The sequence below is a fragment of the Talaromyces amestolkiae genome (assembly GCF_001896365.1).
Source record: "Talaromyces amestolkiae strain CIB chromosome Unknown scaffold2.1, whole genome shotgun sequence".
Classification (NCBI taxonomy): domain Eukaryota; kingdom Fungi; phylum Ascomycota; class Eurotiomycetes; order Eurotiales; family Trichocomaceae; genus Talaromyces; species Talaromyces amestolkiae.
Genome location: NW_024468038.1, coordinates 1677723 through 1694234, shown reverse-complemented (window position 1 = coordinate 1694234; position 16512 = coordinate 1677723). Strand labels below are relative to the sequence as shown.

Sequence of the window (16512 nt, the reverse complement as noted above, 5' to 3'; positions counted from 1 at the left end):
CTGAACGGTCTGAATGGCGCGAGCATTGATTCGGTGGTCGAATACCAATTATATTTGCTTCTACGCTGTGTATAAGGCCAGCCTATGAGCCCCCGGTCCCTATTATATCTATCACCTACGGTATTCGCGTCAGGGAAAAGGACAACATCTCTTTACGAACAGCAGGTCAGAACATTGTCTGCTCGACACTCGACTAGGCTCGAACTCAGGGAGAAGGGACGGGCAATCACGGACGGCCTGATCATCATGAAATCAACCCACGGTTGCTGAGAGGGACACGACTGGATCCGGCACAATAAGCAAAAAGCGGGCTAAAAGACTAAAGTCAACAAGGATATTAATTATTGATTGTCTCTCGGCAACACAGCCCAACCGTCATCCGCCGCACAGAAACTCCCCCAAAAAGAGCAGTGACATCAACATGCATGGGCCAGAACGTCCCATTTCTTTCTTTTCTCACGCCTGTGCCGGTCCACACGGTATCTTTGGTACTCGTTACGCCGAGAAAGCCCCAGGTGGTCTCCTCCTCAGCAAACCTCGACAAATCCTTCCCAGTAGTGCACGCATTTCGAGCGTTGCGGTCTCATCGAAAACGGGGACTAAATTACACTAAGCGATTTGGCCTGTGTTCGGTGAAATGGGTTAGGCCATCCCAGCGCCTGGAACACTGCAAACTACACATACATACAGTACTATTGCGAGTCAGGGCTACCCCTCTTATGTGTATAGTATCATACAACAAAGATACATGATTAACGACTGACGATTTAGATTATTGTTGACAAAAGAGTTGTGGGTATGCGTGTTGCGCCAAGAAAGGTTCTGGTTGAGGTGAGGAACCAAACAACCCTTCTAAGGCTCCCTTCCTCCCACCCTTGATTTACATGTTACTTTCCCATTCCTGATCATTTTGCTTTAATCTCGTGCCACTCTGCAGCCGGACTTGTTTTTCCTCTTTTACTATTGGGTATGAAACGCCATATGTCATCCGCAAGTGACAACTGTCTGCAAACCATGCATCTTCCAACTCGTTTGCATCGGTGAGAAACCGGAAAACGGGAGAATAAACCGGTCCCAAGTTCAAAACACGCCAGCCTACAGCACTACACAATTTGACCTTGCCAGAATTTGGAATGCTCCACTTTACTTGTCCGACTTACAAGCGAGCTGGCACGATATCCAATCCAGCTCTTTTCGCCTAGCTACTAATCCTGCAGACCAGAGGGGTCGCTGGAGACATTCAGCCTTGATCTGGTCTGATTCGATCTGAGAGGACTGATACTACCTCACTAACCGTCGGCACAAGCAACTAGGCGACTCTTGTTGGTTTCTACAGTTCAAATGCAAGATGTAAGAGTCGACCATCCGTCAACCCTGTTTGTGACTCTGGGCCTGCTGTGACTGTTTACCAGGCGCCTAACCCAGAAGGGCAAGTCCATCGAACAATGCAGTCGTATCGAGATCGAATGTCGAAGAATCCAAGCTTCCAATGCGACGTATACTCGATTATTCTACTCTTGACTGGAATGAAGTCCGCAACGAGCTTCTCGCATGACTAGCGCTGTACTCGGTGATAACTGTCCGACGACCAAGGATCTTGTTATCTGCGAAGAACAACCTATTAGACAATAGGAGTTGTCACCCGACATCAGTTCAAGGCACATACTCAAATGTATGTAGTTACATAGCGATTGGCTGGCAAGCGTTCCGCAGAACCAACGGCACGACGAACCATGGGGGTCTTCTATTCTCGAGTTCACCGACTGCTATGTACGATATGAACGACCCGATGGCATTCGTTCTTGTCGATACGTCCGAGGACATTGCATCAACAAACACGTTTTGTGATCATGTAAGTTATATACGTTAAAAATGATTGGCTGATGGAATCAATGAGATTTACATGGTTATCAAGTTTGGTCCTAATACTTGATCCCGATACTTGATCCTTATTTTGCCACAGTCATATCAATTGTGTTCACTTTCAGCGACGCTTGCGGTGACTTAGGGCTTGCCCGACGGATTTTGCAGACACGACCCTCTCGGCTGGACAGATCTCAACCCTAGCAAGAAGCACATGGTACCCTTGTCTATCTGGTTGCTGGACGAGATCTTGTCAATGCAGTCTCTGGTATGATACTGCTCGTAGCCTATCAGTGAACACGAGTCGCCCTACAATCGCAAGAGTATACCGACGCTCGAATCAATTCCGTACATACCCAAAACCGATCTTTACTGTGCCGATTCCTAGCCGTCTCAAAGAACCGCCATGCCATGAGCGACAACTTCATACGAGCTCTGTAGATCCCGACTACGTTATTACCCACTTTCTTCCTATTTGACCGAGTCACGACGGTTGACATATTCCATAACCCTATACTGTATCAGATCAACACGTCCGGTCATACACCAGACATACTTGGTGTTGCTGTTGCTGATGTGAGCAATGTCAAAATGAACGACAATCGACATAGTCATTACTAGGCTGTGCTTCGAAAAAGTCGCTTCTCTGATACACGAGGCGTGTTGATACTACTTGCTGAACTAATGTCGACGCAGACCAATACCAGCCAGCACGAAGGTCGCTACGCAGTTTTTCGTCGACGGCGCTTTGTATGACATCTGTAGCCACCATACTATAGTAATTATGCCCTAAGCCAGCCAATCATTAACGTATGCCTCCTGATGAGAGTAGTGTGCTGCATCAGTGGTCACGAACCGGTCACCTACACGAATGGTAGACAGGTTAAGATCAAGACATCATGCATCGCTCGATAGATATAGTAATTCCATCTACAACGGAACCCCAGATAGCAATATTTGAGGTAATAGAAATGTTATTCAATGTAATATTATTTCTATATTGTGCCACCGTATAGACATTCTTTCAACCCTTCTCTCCAACAACATACTACAATTACAGATCCAATCTTTTGATTTTCAGTCTATTTTTCCAACCTTTCGGTAAGAAGTACCCTAACCCATGATGAGTTAACGAACTTAACCGGTAACCTTGAAAATAGACTCGGCAAGTCTCTTGACATTTCCAGTGGTAATACCAGCGACGGAGATACGGCCGTCCTTGGTAGCGTAGACGGAGTGCTCCTTGGCAAGGACATCCATTTGTTCAGGCGTGAGACCGGTGTAAGCGAACATACCGATCTGACAAACCATATTAGCGTCGAATCATGAAAAATTACGATCAAGAAAAAGAGGGGAGGGAGAGCATACCTGGTTGGTGATATGAGACCAATCATGTTTACTACCCAAAGCCTCGAGGTTCTGCTTGAGAAGACTGCGCATCTCAATGATACGGTCAGCCATGCCCTTGACTTCGCCCAACCACTGCTTCTTGAGCTCGGGGTCGTTCAAGATGGTGGACGCGATGCGGGCGCCGTGGATAGGAGGGTTGGAGTAAAGGGGGCGAATGAGAATCTTGATCTGAGAGTCGACGCGCTTCTTTTCCTCGGCGGAAGCGCAGACCAGTGAGAATGCACCTGCACGTTCACCGTAGAGACCCTTATCACTGTTAGTTGAATACATCTAGACTTCCAGAAGGGGAAAAAAGGAAGACGAACCATGTTCTTGGCAAAGCTCTGGCACAAAGCAATGTTGTGGCCCTGCTCGACAAAGTATCTCGGCGCAAAAGCGTCCTTGTCGGCGTTACCCGAAGCGAAGCCCTGGTAAGCCATGTCGAAGAAAGCAAAGTGCTCCTTCTCCTTGACCACATCACTGATCTGGCGCCATTGATCGGCGGTAGGGTCAACGCCAGTGGGGTTATGGGCGCAAGCATGCAGCAAAATAATGCTGCCTTTGGGAGCAGCTTTTAGGTCCTCGACAAGACCCTCAAAGTCCAGTCCGATGGTATCCTTGTTATAGTAACGGTACTTGCCAACTTCGAGTCCGGAGTCACTGAAGACGGCATTGTGGTTTGCCCAGGTAGGGGTGGGGAGGAAGATCTTTTTGGCACCAGGGTAGAAGCGTTCAAGGAAAGCACCACCGATTCTGAGGGCGCCAGTGCCGGAGACGGACTGTGTGATGGCGATACGGCCTTCCTTGAGGGGAGCAGAGTCGGCGCCGTAGGCGAGCTCGGCGGCTTTGGCGGTGAAGTTGCCAACGCCGGTGATGGCGGCGTATTCCTTATCGAGACGAGATGCGACGATCTTGTCTTCGGCGGCACGCACGGAGGGGAGGACGTAGGGCTTGCCTTTGTCGTCGCCTATTCACAATTAGAATAATGATTTGCGCCCCTGGAGAAGAACATACGGTACGCTCCAACACCCAAGTTGATCTTCTCCGCAAAAGAGTCCGCCTTGAAAGCTTCAGTGATACCCAGGATAGCGTCCTATCATCAATGCTTTATTAGCTTGACATCAATCAGCTTCTCAGCTTCTAGTGACGTACAGGAGGTCCCTGAGGGACATTGGCCCAGGTAGAGCCAGCTCGCACTCCAGTCATCAAGACCCGCATGTTTGACTCACGCGAGACAGCCTGGCGGCTGGCAACTCTCAGAGTGGACAACATAGTTGCAGACAGAAAGGATGGGCAATTGAAATAAAGGCAAGACAGATTACAGGGAAGAAAGGGAAGAGATGGAGGGAAGAGACATCCACACACAGATGACAGTTAATAATTGACTCAGAGATGAAGTCGAAAGAAAGGCGCAAGTACGGGTAGCGGGTAAATTGGCTGACTCTGTTGTTCTGGATCGGCGCTTCTCCGCTGGCTCGGCCCAATCGGCGATAACCGCGAGGTGGCCATCACATGACAGCTCGTGATGCTTAATTAACCGGAATACAATACAAGGTTTTGAAACACTAGACGTACAGATGCTATTTATCCTCTCATATTTCGTCTAAGGTATATAACAAGTGTGTACAATTAAGCAAGACGCACTCCCGCTTGCCGATTCTTCTTGGCCGTGGCTCCCATCGCGCTGTTCATCCCAGTATGCTGACTGCTCTCAAGCGCACTCATAGCCTCTCGCTTCTTCTCTTCTTCAATCTTCTTGAGATGCTTCTCCGTCTTCATCTTGCCGCTGCCTTTACCATGGAACTGGTGGCTCAAATGCTTAAAGGCTTCCTTTTGGTTCATAAGTCGACCATGCTCGTCCACGTATTTGAGCTGAACGTCGGGCTTGTATTCGCGGTTGAAAACATCAGCAATCTGTCGTGATTCTTGCTGGTCTCGTTGCTTATTCTCCCATCGAGCATATTCTTCACGCTCGCGGGCGGACATCCGATCCAGCTTACCGGTGGCACGGTCTCGCTCACGCTGTGCTCGCGCACGTTTCTCGGCCTCGGCTTCTCGCTTATATTTTTCTTGAAGGAACTTCTGGCGATCACGATGTAATGAGTTCATGTCTGCGGCGTCGGACTGCTGAACTAGACCACGCTGACGTAGCATGGCGAGAGTACTTCCCAGACCCTCGTCGAGCGTTGATTCTTCATCCAGGCCAGTACCACTGATCTTTGCAGTTCCAGCCTCGGCTGCCTCAAGTTCGCCTTCTTCCTTGATTTCAGCACCTTCCATATCCACATCTGCCAAACCTGCCTCCGGTGACCCTTCTTCCTCATCCTTTTCTTCAGGTGGGGTGGTTGCTCGTCTGGAAGGGCGCTCGGATATCACCGGTCGTTGTAAATTAGACACAAACTCCGACGTTTCATCAATAACCAAGCCAGGTTCCTCTGCTCCGTCTCCATCATCCACTTTCATTGGCGTTTGAGAACTTTCTTCCCGTAATTGGCGTGCGAGATCTTCTGGGCGAAGTTGTTTGCGCTTCTTGAACGCGGCCCGTCTCTGTATCGCAAGGGAAGCTTGCAAATCTTCGTCATCGACGAATGAAGTGTCGTATGTTTTCTTTCGTGGCGCGACATTTGTAATTGTCTGTGCTGAATCTTCCTCCATATTTTCACCATTGTTGGCCCCATTAGCGTCTGGAAGAGGAAAGATGTCGTCCTCGTCGATTGCTTTTTGCCTCGTAGCCTTGGCTTTCTTCTTCTTCGGCTTTTTTATCTTGACCTCGCTAATGTCCATGTAGTCCGACACGGGAGCATCAGGTATGATATCAAGATTAAATACCTGTTTGTTAAGCAGATCAGAAACATGCTGTCGCTTAGCCTCTCGTTCTTCATTTGTAGAACCCTTGGCATCAAGTGTGAAATGCTTTCGCTTTTTGCCATCAATCTCTTCATCGTATTGAGACAGTATGCCAGCAGTACCATCTGCTTGCATAGGGTCGTAGGCAGTTCGTTTCTTCTTCAGCTCGAGTTTTTCTTTCAACTTTTCTTTATCAACCATTTCCAAGTTTTCTAGCTCGTCTCCCTCCTCTTCATTTTCATCAATCGTAGCATCCTTCAGTGTTAAGATCTGTCCGTCTTCGGCATCCTCAAAAGCGCCCATTTCATGCGCAACCTTGATACCTGCAAGGTCTGCAGCGGTATATTCAGCGGCGCGATCTCGTTCAGCAAGCTCCTCTGCGAGCTTCCGGGCCCTCTCTTTCTCAATCTTTTTGGTCATCTTCTTATGCTGCGACAACCAAGCCTTTGTATCTAATTCAGCGCTCGCATCACCTAAACCCCTTCCTTCTAGTTTCGCATCTCGCTGCGCCAGATCGCGTGCTCTTTTGATGGCGGCATTTTTCTCTTGTCTTTTGCGCCTTGCGTCGGCTTCATCTTGTAGTTTTTGCCAATTTTGGTATCCTTGAGCCTCGCGGGACTCTAGCGTACTACCGGGCTCATCTTCTTCGGCAGAGTCTTTGGCTTCTTTGAATACGGGTCCGGAGGGCGCTTCTGCTCCAGGGACGGGGAGCGGCTTGAGACCGAGGGCGATTCGGATTTTGTTGTTTTGCTCGATCGACAGAGCGTCCGCCATGTTTTATATGGTAATACACCGTTCGGTACAGTGTGACCACAGCGGATGTGAGGGTAATAAGAATTGCTTGCCGGTAGTTGTCAAGATTAAACAAGCACTGATATTTAGGCGGCGAGCGTTACTGCAAGTTTATCCGCTCCGAGCCATTCCAGGACTAGCGCTGCGGACAAACTCCACAATGCGCGCTAGTGCAGTAGTATTTATGTCGTTCAGAAAATTTCCACATCTCTCCTTCTTCTCTCTCCTCATCACAAAATTTACACAGGTCTGTGTTCAGCGATCCTGGCCAGTTTGTTTCTACAAGCTGTGATCGGTCGATTGCTGGGCAGTTCGACGACAAAGGAGCCACTTCTCAGTTCCTATACTGTTATGGTGTCAATTTCCTGTCGACAGATCTGAGATCGATGTACAGCTCTCAACACCCTTTGGCTTTGAGCTCCCTTTCCCTTTACGGGGATTGGTGAATTCAGTTGGAGGATTGAGTTGCTGTCGGCGTCATATTCCCACTCCCTTTACTGATTTTTTTGGCCGTCGGCTGATGAGGTTAGGGAAAAACCATGACTAGCCAACATTCTTATTTTGATTGCGTTTCATTTTGAGCAGGATTTTGATGGCAGATCCAAGGCTACTCGTAATTCATAGTAACATTTGGCATGTTCGTAGGGGAATATATTATGCAGTCATTAAAGAAGTTTCAAGTGACCAGTGACCTGATCAACAACCGTCTTCGGTCCCAAAACACCAAGCACCGTCCTGCTTCCACTAGCTATCTGCGTTCGTCCAGCATCCTGTATCACGCGCGCGCAAAGTCCCAGACTCATCGCTTGAGCTTGTAATACCAACATTTCATCCTCCGTCTTGACTTGCAGAGCAACTTTGGCCTGTCCACCGTTTTCCCAGCGCTTGAGGATGGGCGAGTTGGGGTCTTTGGAGAAGTAGTATTTGTAGCAGGCGAGGGTGGCATGGGAGCATTGGGCGGCGATTTTTCCTGATATCAAGAACGTGGTAAGCGATTTGAAGCTTCTATGTAGAAAAGAAATTTCTTACCCTTGCCCATCCCCAAATCTGTCCGCACAACGAGAACAAGTTTCACCTCGTCCTGATTACCATCAAATGTCGCTAACTCAGCACCATCTTCGTCTTCCTCAGACTCTGATTCCTCGTTTGTTTCCTTTTCCTTCGTCGCGCGCTTCGACTTCGATGCTCCAGTCGCCGCCGGCGAAGAACCGAATAAACCGAGCGAAGCACCTTGACCAGCAAAGTAGCCAACGACGCCGGCAATGATAGCGGTCGCGAATACGTAAGAGGCAGTAGTCGGCACGTTGTCGGGGGTTACTGGTGCGGCCATGTTGGCGATATCTGTATATACTTGGTATGTACAAAATGTGTTTGGAGAGGGAAAAAAACAGCTCGCCGTGGCGGTACCTTTTTAGGCGGGCAATCCGGAGAAGCTAACTACATGCCCTAATCTTCGACATAACATTATAACGCACCGACAGTCGCTTTATGACAGTCCAGAGGAATCCACGAATTGTCAGGCAGTTGTAGATTTTATACATTCTAAGAGCAGTATAGGCTGAAACGCAAAGCTCACTTTCCTTAGACAATTCAACCCAATAACTACCAGTGCAATGCCTGCCCTAAGAAATAATCATATACATGGAAGATGTGCGTAAAATTCGATTTAGTGACAGGAATATATTAATATAACCTAAGCAGATTGGAATAAATTGCCAACTCAACTAATCTAACGACGGCCGGCAATTGCGCCTGGATTTGCCGCACGGCGACCCCTGGACACGATCAATCAGCATGACACAATAATCAAAAATGATGCAGTCAACGTGGAAATACTCACATTACGTTACGGCTGAGAAAGCTGATACCAATCATGGTCAACCAACTTGGGAGCACGGAGAAGTAGTAGATAACGCGACCGAGGGGAACGTTCAATCCAGACTCAGCCAAGAAACCATCGTAAGGGTGAAGCCAGCCTTCGTAGCGGTCCTCCTTCTCCCAGGTCTTCTCGGCATGCACGTTGTAAATGGTCTCGGGGGTGACGGTGGTGAAGTTCAAGTTCTGTACGTGCAGAGGGACTGCGGGACGCTTCTCGCCGGGGTGGACCTGCGGAAGGTCAAGATGCCAGATGGAGGGGGCGGCGGCAGCCCAGATTGAGCAGAGAATTTGTTCTTGCTCACAGTTTACGTATCCGAGGTTTGGTGCGGTTGGGTCTGCGGCGAAGAGTGCGACGGAGTCCTGGTTATCAAACAATTAGTCTTGTTGTTTTGCGCGACATCAAATGCGTCGGATGTGACATACATTGAAAGCATGCTCAGCGCGGAGGCATCGACCAAAGCAAGTCTTGTTTCCACCAGTGAAGAAAAGGAGCCATTCCTGGGGCTGGGTTGTTGGCTCTAGAACATCCTTGTAGTTATTGATGTTCAAATGGGTAACAGCCTGTTCGGAGATCTTCGAGGTAGTGTGGTGGGCGGCCTGCTGAACGGGTTCGGCGACACTGGGGGCCTGGGGGATGAAGGACTTGACTTGGTCAAACCAGCCCTTGGCCTGGTCCATGAACGCGAATTGCGACTCCTGAGCGGCGACCAAGGCCGGGAGAAGGGTGACCAAAGCGGAGACACGCATGTTGACGGGGAAGGTCGGTCGGATGTAAAAAAGAGGTATTAAACTAATAAGTATATGGCTTTTGTAGATGAAAGAAGGTCAACGAAGCAAAGAGAGCGGCTGGCTTGTCAACGGAAGATGCTCGGGCTTGACGTTGATAGAAGTTCGAGCAGAATGTTCGATGAGGCTAGCTGGCCGTAAATATGATACACGAGCCGAGCTAGCTAATAGGGGGGTACTGACTAATGCCGCGTACGGACCCCGGACATAATTAATGCAAACAGCCTGCACGTGTGTTTGCTTAAATACGGAGAATAATGTTCTTGAGAGGTCAGAATGACTTTGATTCATTGAAATGATATCGCATTGGGCTATACATCTATCACGCAGTCGCCAAATGTCGCGAATGTTGTCCATTCAATTCACGGTATGTTAGAAAATTGGGGTTTCAGTGTTCTAAGGTCTCTGACATGAACAATTCAGTTTAGGAATATGCCTAGTTATGCATTTTCGAGTTCGTGGAGTACGCGTCCTTTTCACTACTTCCTAGAACCCCTGCCGCTTTAACGCAAGATCACGTGATTGATCAACCAAAAGAAGTACACCTTCGTAGGTACAAGCATGCCAAGTGGTCACTGTGAGCTACTGGGGCGGTAAGTTCAACGTATATAGCCAATGATGAGACAATTTTCTGCCATTTTCAGCGCTGCGATCGACTGGGCAGAAAGAGCATAAAGCGGCGTGACGCTGAGCATTGGAGGCAGGGATTGTGTATGCGATGATGTATTCTTGATCCTGCCCGATATTCGCTCGCGACGGAGACCACAGCGATGCGTTAGAAGTGTGAGTCTATGTGCCCTAACTCAGCCATTGATTCTGGTAAATTCCAATGATGGTGATGAGCCTAGAACAGTTAAATTATTAATTACCACTCCATCATTGATCCGTTACAAATCGACTAATGTGTGTAGGCTACGTAGTAGTTGATCGCGAGGGGCGACGAAACAGAGAGCGATTTCGGCCTGGTCAAGAGGACTAACAAATTTTGCAGGCAAAAAAGGAAATTTTTAAGGTTCCCCAGTTTTTGCCTCAGTCATCATTCCCAGCACAGCCAATCACGGATCGCCCGCCGGTTGAGTCATTATACCGGATCAAGCCCCGCCTTCTATGACTCTTCTTTCTCTTTTTTTTCTTCTTCTCTATGTATAAGAAACACTGTGTTGACTCTCCATCATCTTGCCTACCAATTATTTTCCATCCCATTACGTTTCTACCTCCATTGTTCAGCGGTACTCTCTTGATTTAGACCCAAACTCCAGACATACCTGCGCTCAAAATGTGTCCCGGCGCAGACAGCACCGCCAATGGGCACGCCAATGGCAATGGCACTACCAATGCCAACGGAAAAGGTACAGTGCTACCTTCATCTTCAGATTTTGATCTTGCTTCCGTTCGACTGAGCTGATAATCTTCTCGACATAGTGAACCACGATGGCTTCACCGCCATTGAAACTCGTCAGAACCCTCACCCCACAACCACAAGAAATCCCTACGGCCACAACGCCGGCGTCACCGATTTCCTGAGCAATGTCTCCCGTTTTAAGATCATAGAGAGCACACTGCGAGAGGGTGAACAGTTCGCCAATGCCTTTTTTGATACCGAGAAGAAGATTGAGATTGCCAAAGCCCTTGATGAGTTTGGCGTAGACTACGTAAGTCATGCCCGTATTATTGTGGGTTTGATCATGCATTAATCGGATACGGAAATAGATCGAATTGACCAGCCCTTGTGCATCTGAGCAATCGAGACTGGACTGCGAGGCTATCTGCAAGTTGGGACTCAAGGCTAAGGTTGGTCGCGCTGGACAAATGTTTATCTTCTGTTACTCATACTCTTTAGATTTTGACACACATTCGATGCCACATGGACGATGCCCGAGTAGCCGGTATGTTCCAATTTGTTCAACGGCTGTAATTAATTCCACGTGCTGACGACCCTACTAGTCGAAACTGGTGTTGATGGTGTCGATGTCGTCATTGGCACTAGCTCTTAGTGAGTATAATCACACTCGTCGATACACGCCGTGCCCATGATCTAACCTAAATATAGTCTCCGTGAGCACTCCCACGGCAAGGATATCACTTATATTATCAACACTGCCATTGAGGTCATCAACTTTGTCAAGTCCAAGGGTATCGAGGTCCGATTCTCGAGTGAAGACTCGTTCCGTTCAGGTAAGATTATATGTGCTCATTCATGCGAGGACCCTCTACTAATAAAATATCCACAGATCTTGTTGACCTTCTCTCTATTTACTCTGCCGTTGACCAAATTGGTGTCCACCGAGTTGGTATTGCCGATACCGTTGGTGTAAGTTGGTTGAAGATCTACAATATAGCAAGATCTGAACTAACCGGCCACAGTGCGCTTCTCCCCGCCAAGTCTATGAGCTTGTCCGTGTGCTCCGAGGTGTCGTCCACTGTGACATTGAAACCCATTTCCACAACGATACTGGTTGCGCTATCGCAAATGCTTTCTGCGCTTTGGAAGCCGGTGCCACCCACATCGACACTTCAGTTCTTGGTATCGGTGAACGCAATGGTATCACCCCTCTTGGTGGGTTGATGGCCAGAATGATGGTCCAAGCCCCTGAATATGTCAAGACCAAGTACAGGTTGGACAAGTTAAAGGATTTGGAAGACTTGGTCGCTGAGTCCGTTCAAGTCAACATTCCTTTCAACAACTACATCACCGGATTCTGCGCTTTCACCCACAAGGCGGGTATCCACGCCAAGGCTATCCTCAACAACCCCAGCACCTACGAGATCATTAACCCCGCTGACTTCGGCATGACTCGTTACGTGCACTTCGCGTCGCGTCTTACTGGGTGGAACGCTATCAAGTCTCGTGCTCAGCAACTCAACATGGAGATGACCGATGCTCAATATAAGGAATGTACCGCCAAGATCAAGGCTCTTGCCGACATTCGTCCCATTGCTGTTGACGATGCCGACAGCATCATCCGTGCCTTCCACCACAATATTAAGCTCGGCACTGACAAGCCACTGATGGAACTCAACGAAGAGGAAAGGGCCCAGTTTGCCCAGAAGGAAAAGGAAATCGCCGCAGCTCAGGCTAACGGTGAAAACATCGGTGCCTAAGTAACCCTATATTCAGACAAAAAAAATCGACTACGCAACAGTCGGTCTCGATGACTAGCTCTACCTGTTAATCTATACGATGTGAATGGTCTTTATTTTGCGCTCTGGCGTTTGGGTCATGGTCCTTCTGTTTTGGCTTTTTTGAAAATGGATTATACCAAAATCCACCTGCATTTCATTTGTCAACGAAGAAGAATACTTCAGAAAGGGAACTCAAAAGGGTCTCGGCGTTCAAAAAGCATGGTCGCCGCCTGTATATAAGGACTTGCACGGTGATCTTCGACATGATTTGATGTAATTCAAAGAAAAGCATATTGTTTATTAGAACTGATACAAATTGCCTTATTCAACAATCATTTCGAGCTATGTAATTATGTGGAAGTAGAAGTGACCAACGACAACAGGCGCATCGTGATCGATGACTCGCTGTATGTAGTATTCGGAACTCATGAATCGGTCCAATCGCATCTTTTCTAGATATGAATCGTGAATATGTTGCTGATAAAAAGTGATAATACAGACAAGTAAGATCGATAATCAGGCTTGGCGTAATTCTCATACAGCATCGTAATTAATTGTGGCAAAGCAGACGATGGCAGGCTCGCAAGCACCTCGCAAGCCGCAGGCTAACCCAAATCATAATTTACATACCGTATTGAGTCTGTAATTGCAAGCGGGCTGATGCGAGAGCCGAGGCCGCGCCTTCCCATGATGCGAGAAGGATTGGCAACTGCCTCCCAGACATAATCTTTAATTAACTTCTGACTTCCCCTCCATACACTTCCTCTTCTTCTCTTACACATTACACAGTCTCTCGCTAGTATCGTATATATCCTTTATGCATTCATAGCTAGCAGTCTTACTGCACAGCTGTCCGATATTTGTGGCAGACATGGCGTCATCACTGATTCCCGCATCCATGCAGAGCAAGCTGATGGGAGTTTCGTCGCGGAACTTGTCAAACGCCACTCTTACTTACCTCAATCTCGACCTGTGAGCGCGAAATATATCCTTCTGTTAAATCATTGAACGGCCAATTAATTGTCCTCAATACAGTATTAAGAACGTGGTTTTCCTCTTTTTCGTCCTCCGATACACCCGCAAGACATTCGATTCCCTCCGCGGATATGGCATTATTGGAAGTATCAAACGAGTCCTTGTCGCTATTCGGCTATGGGCTTACTACCTATTTTTACGTGCACCTGGTGTCCGCGGCCAGGTAGAGAAGCAGGTCACAACCGCCGTTACCAAGCTGGAGGAGAAGATGGTTCGCAGAGGTCCTGGTATTAACAGCTACCTTACTCTTCCAAAAGAAGGATGGACATCTGAACAAATTCGCGCGGAGCTCACTCAGTTGGCTGGTATGGAACACGCAAAATGGGAAGAGGGTCGTGTCAGCGGTGCCGTTTATCATGGGGGTGAAGATCTTTCGAAGCTACAGACCGAAGCTATTGGAACTTTTGCTGTCTCTAATCCACTTCATCCTGATGTCTTCCCTGGTATCCGAAAGATGGAATCCGAGATTGTGGCCATGGTATGGACTGTCATTCGAATTACTTAAGTTGTCTGTCCTGACTTTGACTAGGTCCTTTCCCTCTTCCACGGTCCCTCGGATGGTGCTGGTGTAACCACCAGTGGTGGTACAGAATCTATTCTCATGGCATGCCTTGCTGCCAGACAGAAAGGTCGTGCCGAGCGCGGAATTACAGAACCAGAAATGTGAGTGTAGCAAGTAATCGCGGCGAGATGAAGTACTAACAATTGCAGGGTTGTTCCTGAAACTGTGCATGCCGCCTTCTTCAAGGCTGGTAGCTACTTTGGCATCAAGGTGCATCAGGTGCCCTGCCCAGCACCGGACTATAAAGTTCACGTTCCTTCCGTTCGGCGATTGATTAACCGCAATACCGTTCTCATTGTTGGTTCTGCTCCTAATTTCCCTCATGGTATCGTGGACGACATTCCAGCTCTTTCGCGCCTTGCTGTCAAATACAAGATACCACTTCATGTCGATTGCTGTCTTGGTTCATTCGTTATTGCCTTTCTCAAGAAAGCCGGCTTCCCGTCTCCATACGAAGAGGAGGGTGGGTTCGACTTCCGTCAGCCAGGTGTGACCAGTATTAGTGTCGACACTCATAAGTACGGATTTGCTCCCAAAGGCAATTCTGTATTATTATATCGCAATCGGTCTTACCGAAACCACCAATACTTTATCTTCCCCGAATGGACAGGAGGAGTGTATGCCTCGCCATCAATTGCAGGCTCTCGTTCCGGTGCCTTGATCGCAGGTTGTTGGGTCAGCTTGATGACCATTGGAGAGGCAGGATATGTTGCTAGCTGTCATCAAATCATGGGTGCAGCCAAGCAATTCGAAACTGCCATCCGAGAAGACCCAATCTTGTCAGCGAACCTTGAAGTTATCGGCAACCCTGAAGTTAGTGTGGTAGCTTTTGCAAGCAAAAATGTCGGAATTGACACATACGATATTGCCGATGCAATGTCAGCTAAGGGATGGCATCTCAATGCTCTTCAAGATCCAGCAGCTATTCACATGGCTTTTACGAGACCGACAGCGTTGGCTGTGGAGAAACTCCAGACTGAGTTGACTGAAGTTGTAAGCGCAGAGCTTGCAAAGGCGGAGGAGAGACAAAGACAAGGAAAATCATACGCCAGGCAACGAGGTGATACTTCGGCCTTGTACGGTGTGGCAGGTAGTCTGCCAGATAAAAGTATTGTCAGCCGCTTGGCCGAGGGATTCCTTGATGCTTTATACAAGCCATAAAGTGTGTTTCTGGTATCACCGTATGAAGCTTCTCGGGTTGATTTGTTCCAGTGTCGTTTACATTGGTTGGCGTTCGGGTTACCGTGGGTTATTCTTGTAGATATTCTTACAGTCGATCAAAGAGTATAATTACATTCATTATTCATTCTTTGTCTATTGTACAGTGGTGGTACCTTGTATTGTGGCTACCACAGTGAGTCCGGTGGCAGACCGGATGTGTAAACCTGATTAAACCTGATGCTCCTATAATACAAGCGCTCCTGTTTCGACGGTTCCGCGGTGAAGCATCACGCACATAAAAGAGTCCGTCTGCTTGCATACCCAACCCTTCAAACAAGCCAATCAACCTTTGGCGGCGCAGAAATCAATTCAATCCCAATATTCGATTGATCTAAGAAAGCGTCCTCTCTTGAAAATCCTCCTCCGCCCTCCTCTCAACATAATACCCTGGATCCGGCTTCCGTTGCAGATGTACTTGCCGCTTCGTAAGCGGCCTATCGACTTCTTGCACATCCACCAATTCTTTGACTTTCATGATTTGACCAGCCACGTCTCGCGAGACTGGGTAGAAGACTGTTGCCATTCGCTTTTTGAGGCCGAGGGCGTGGAGGACCATGTTCTGGCGGAGGGGGAGACCGATCGCGGAGCGCATAAGGGTTATGCGGAAGTAGGTTATTTTGGTGGCCATTTTGATTGTAATGTATGGATGGTATATGGTTTGTGATTTCGAGAATTGAGTGTGATGGGACGGTTGAGACTTTGTCATATGTTGAACGGTTTTTTGCTGATGAAGACCTATCACGAGGCCTGTTGTTTAGACTAAATCATTCATCAACAAGCGTATAATGATTCGAAGACGCTTGTTGACTGTTTCTCTGTTATGGAAAACTCAATTTCGAAGACGAAGGAAAGTACTGCTGGAGAGGATGGAGATGGAAATTCGAATGCAAATCCGCTGATGTTTTTCCAATACAGAAGGCGGTGAGTCATGTGAGCCCAATTGACGGCTTTCCCTACGCATATGATTGGACGTTGCGGAATACATCTCAACCCCAGCCAACAGCTACGTTTCAGAA

General features: G+C 48.0%; 7 protein-coding genes across 7 annotated transcripts; 2 read left to right on the top strand and 5 right to left on the bottom strand.

Moving 5' to 3' along the window:
- Window positions 1–3000: 3000 nt before the first annotated feature.
- BHQ10_001841 (uncharacterized protein) lies at window positions 3001–4524 on the bottom strand (the record flags this gene model as incomplete). Its single annotated transcript, XM_040873922.1, has 5 exons — window positions 3001–3162; window positions 3232–3519; window positions 3579–4219; window positions 4267–4345; window positions 4405–4524. 5 exons carry the CDS (start codon window positions 4522–4524, stop codon window positions 3001–3003), a joined length of 1290 nt encoding a protein of 429 aa, XP_040730346.1.
- Window positions 4525–4881: 357 nt separating this feature from the next.
- BHQ10_001840 (uncharacterized protein) lies at window positions 4882–6873 on the bottom strand (the record flags this gene model as incomplete). Its single annotated transcript, XM_040873921.1, has 1 exon — window positions 4882–6873. One exon carries the CDS (start codon window positions 6871–6873, stop codon window positions 4882–4884), a length of 1992 nt encoding a protein of 663 aa, XP_040730345.1.
- Window positions 6874–7556: 683 nt separating this feature from the next.
- Window positions 7557–8221, bottom strand: BHQ10_001839 (uncharacterized protein; the record flags this gene model as incomplete). The annotated part of the gene is made up of 2 exons (XM_040873919.1): window positions 7557–7861; window positions 7921–8221. 2 exons carry the CDS (start codon window positions 8219–8221, stop codon window positions 7557–7559), a joined length of 606 nt encoding a protein of 201 aa, XP_040730344.1.
- A 399-nt stretch (window positions 8222–8620) lies between these two features.
- BHQ10_001838 (uncharacterized protein) lies at window positions 8621–9516 on the bottom strand (the record flags this gene model as incomplete). Its single annotated transcript, XM_040873918.1, has 3 exons — window positions 8621–8666; window positions 8732–9129; window positions 9193–9516. 3 exons carry the CDS (start codon window positions 9514–9516, stop codon window positions 8621–8623), a joined length of 768 nt encoding a protein of 255 aa, XP_040730343.1.
- Window positions 9517–10831: 1315 nt separating this feature from the next.
- Window positions 10832–12657, top strand: BHQ10_001837 (uncharacterized protein; the record flags this gene model as incomplete). The annotated part of the gene is made up of 8 exons (XM_040873917.1): window positions 10832–10904; window positions 10978–11207; window positions 11266–11346; window positions 11396–11441; window positions 11500–11548; window positions 11606–11730; window positions 11787–11866; window positions 11920–12657. 8 exons carry the CDS (start codon window positions 10832–10834, stop codon window positions 12655–12657), a joined length of 1422 nt encoding a protein of 473 aa, XP_040730342.1.
- An 892-nt stretch (window positions 12658–13549) lies between these two features.
- BHQ10_001836 (uncharacterized protein) lies at window positions 13550–15436 on the top strand (the record flags this gene model as incomplete). Its single annotated transcript, XM_040873916.1, has 4 exons — window positions 13550–13650; window positions 13714–14191; window positions 14243–14376; window positions 14425–15436. The coding sequence occupies 4 exons, from the start codon at window positions 13550–13552 to the stop codon at window positions 15434–15436; spliced, it is 1725 nt and encodes a 574-aa protein (XP_040730341.1).
- A 391-nt stretch (window positions 15437–15827) lies between these two features.
- Window positions 15828–16124, bottom strand: BHQ10_001835 (uncharacterized protein; the record flags this gene model as incomplete). Its single annotated transcript, XM_040873915.1, has 1 exon — window positions 15828–16124. The coding sequence occupies one exon, from the start codon at window positions 16122–16124 to the stop codon at window positions 15828–15830; it is 297 nt and encodes a 98-aa protein (XP_040730340.1).
- Window positions 16125–16512: the final 388 nt, after the last annotated feature.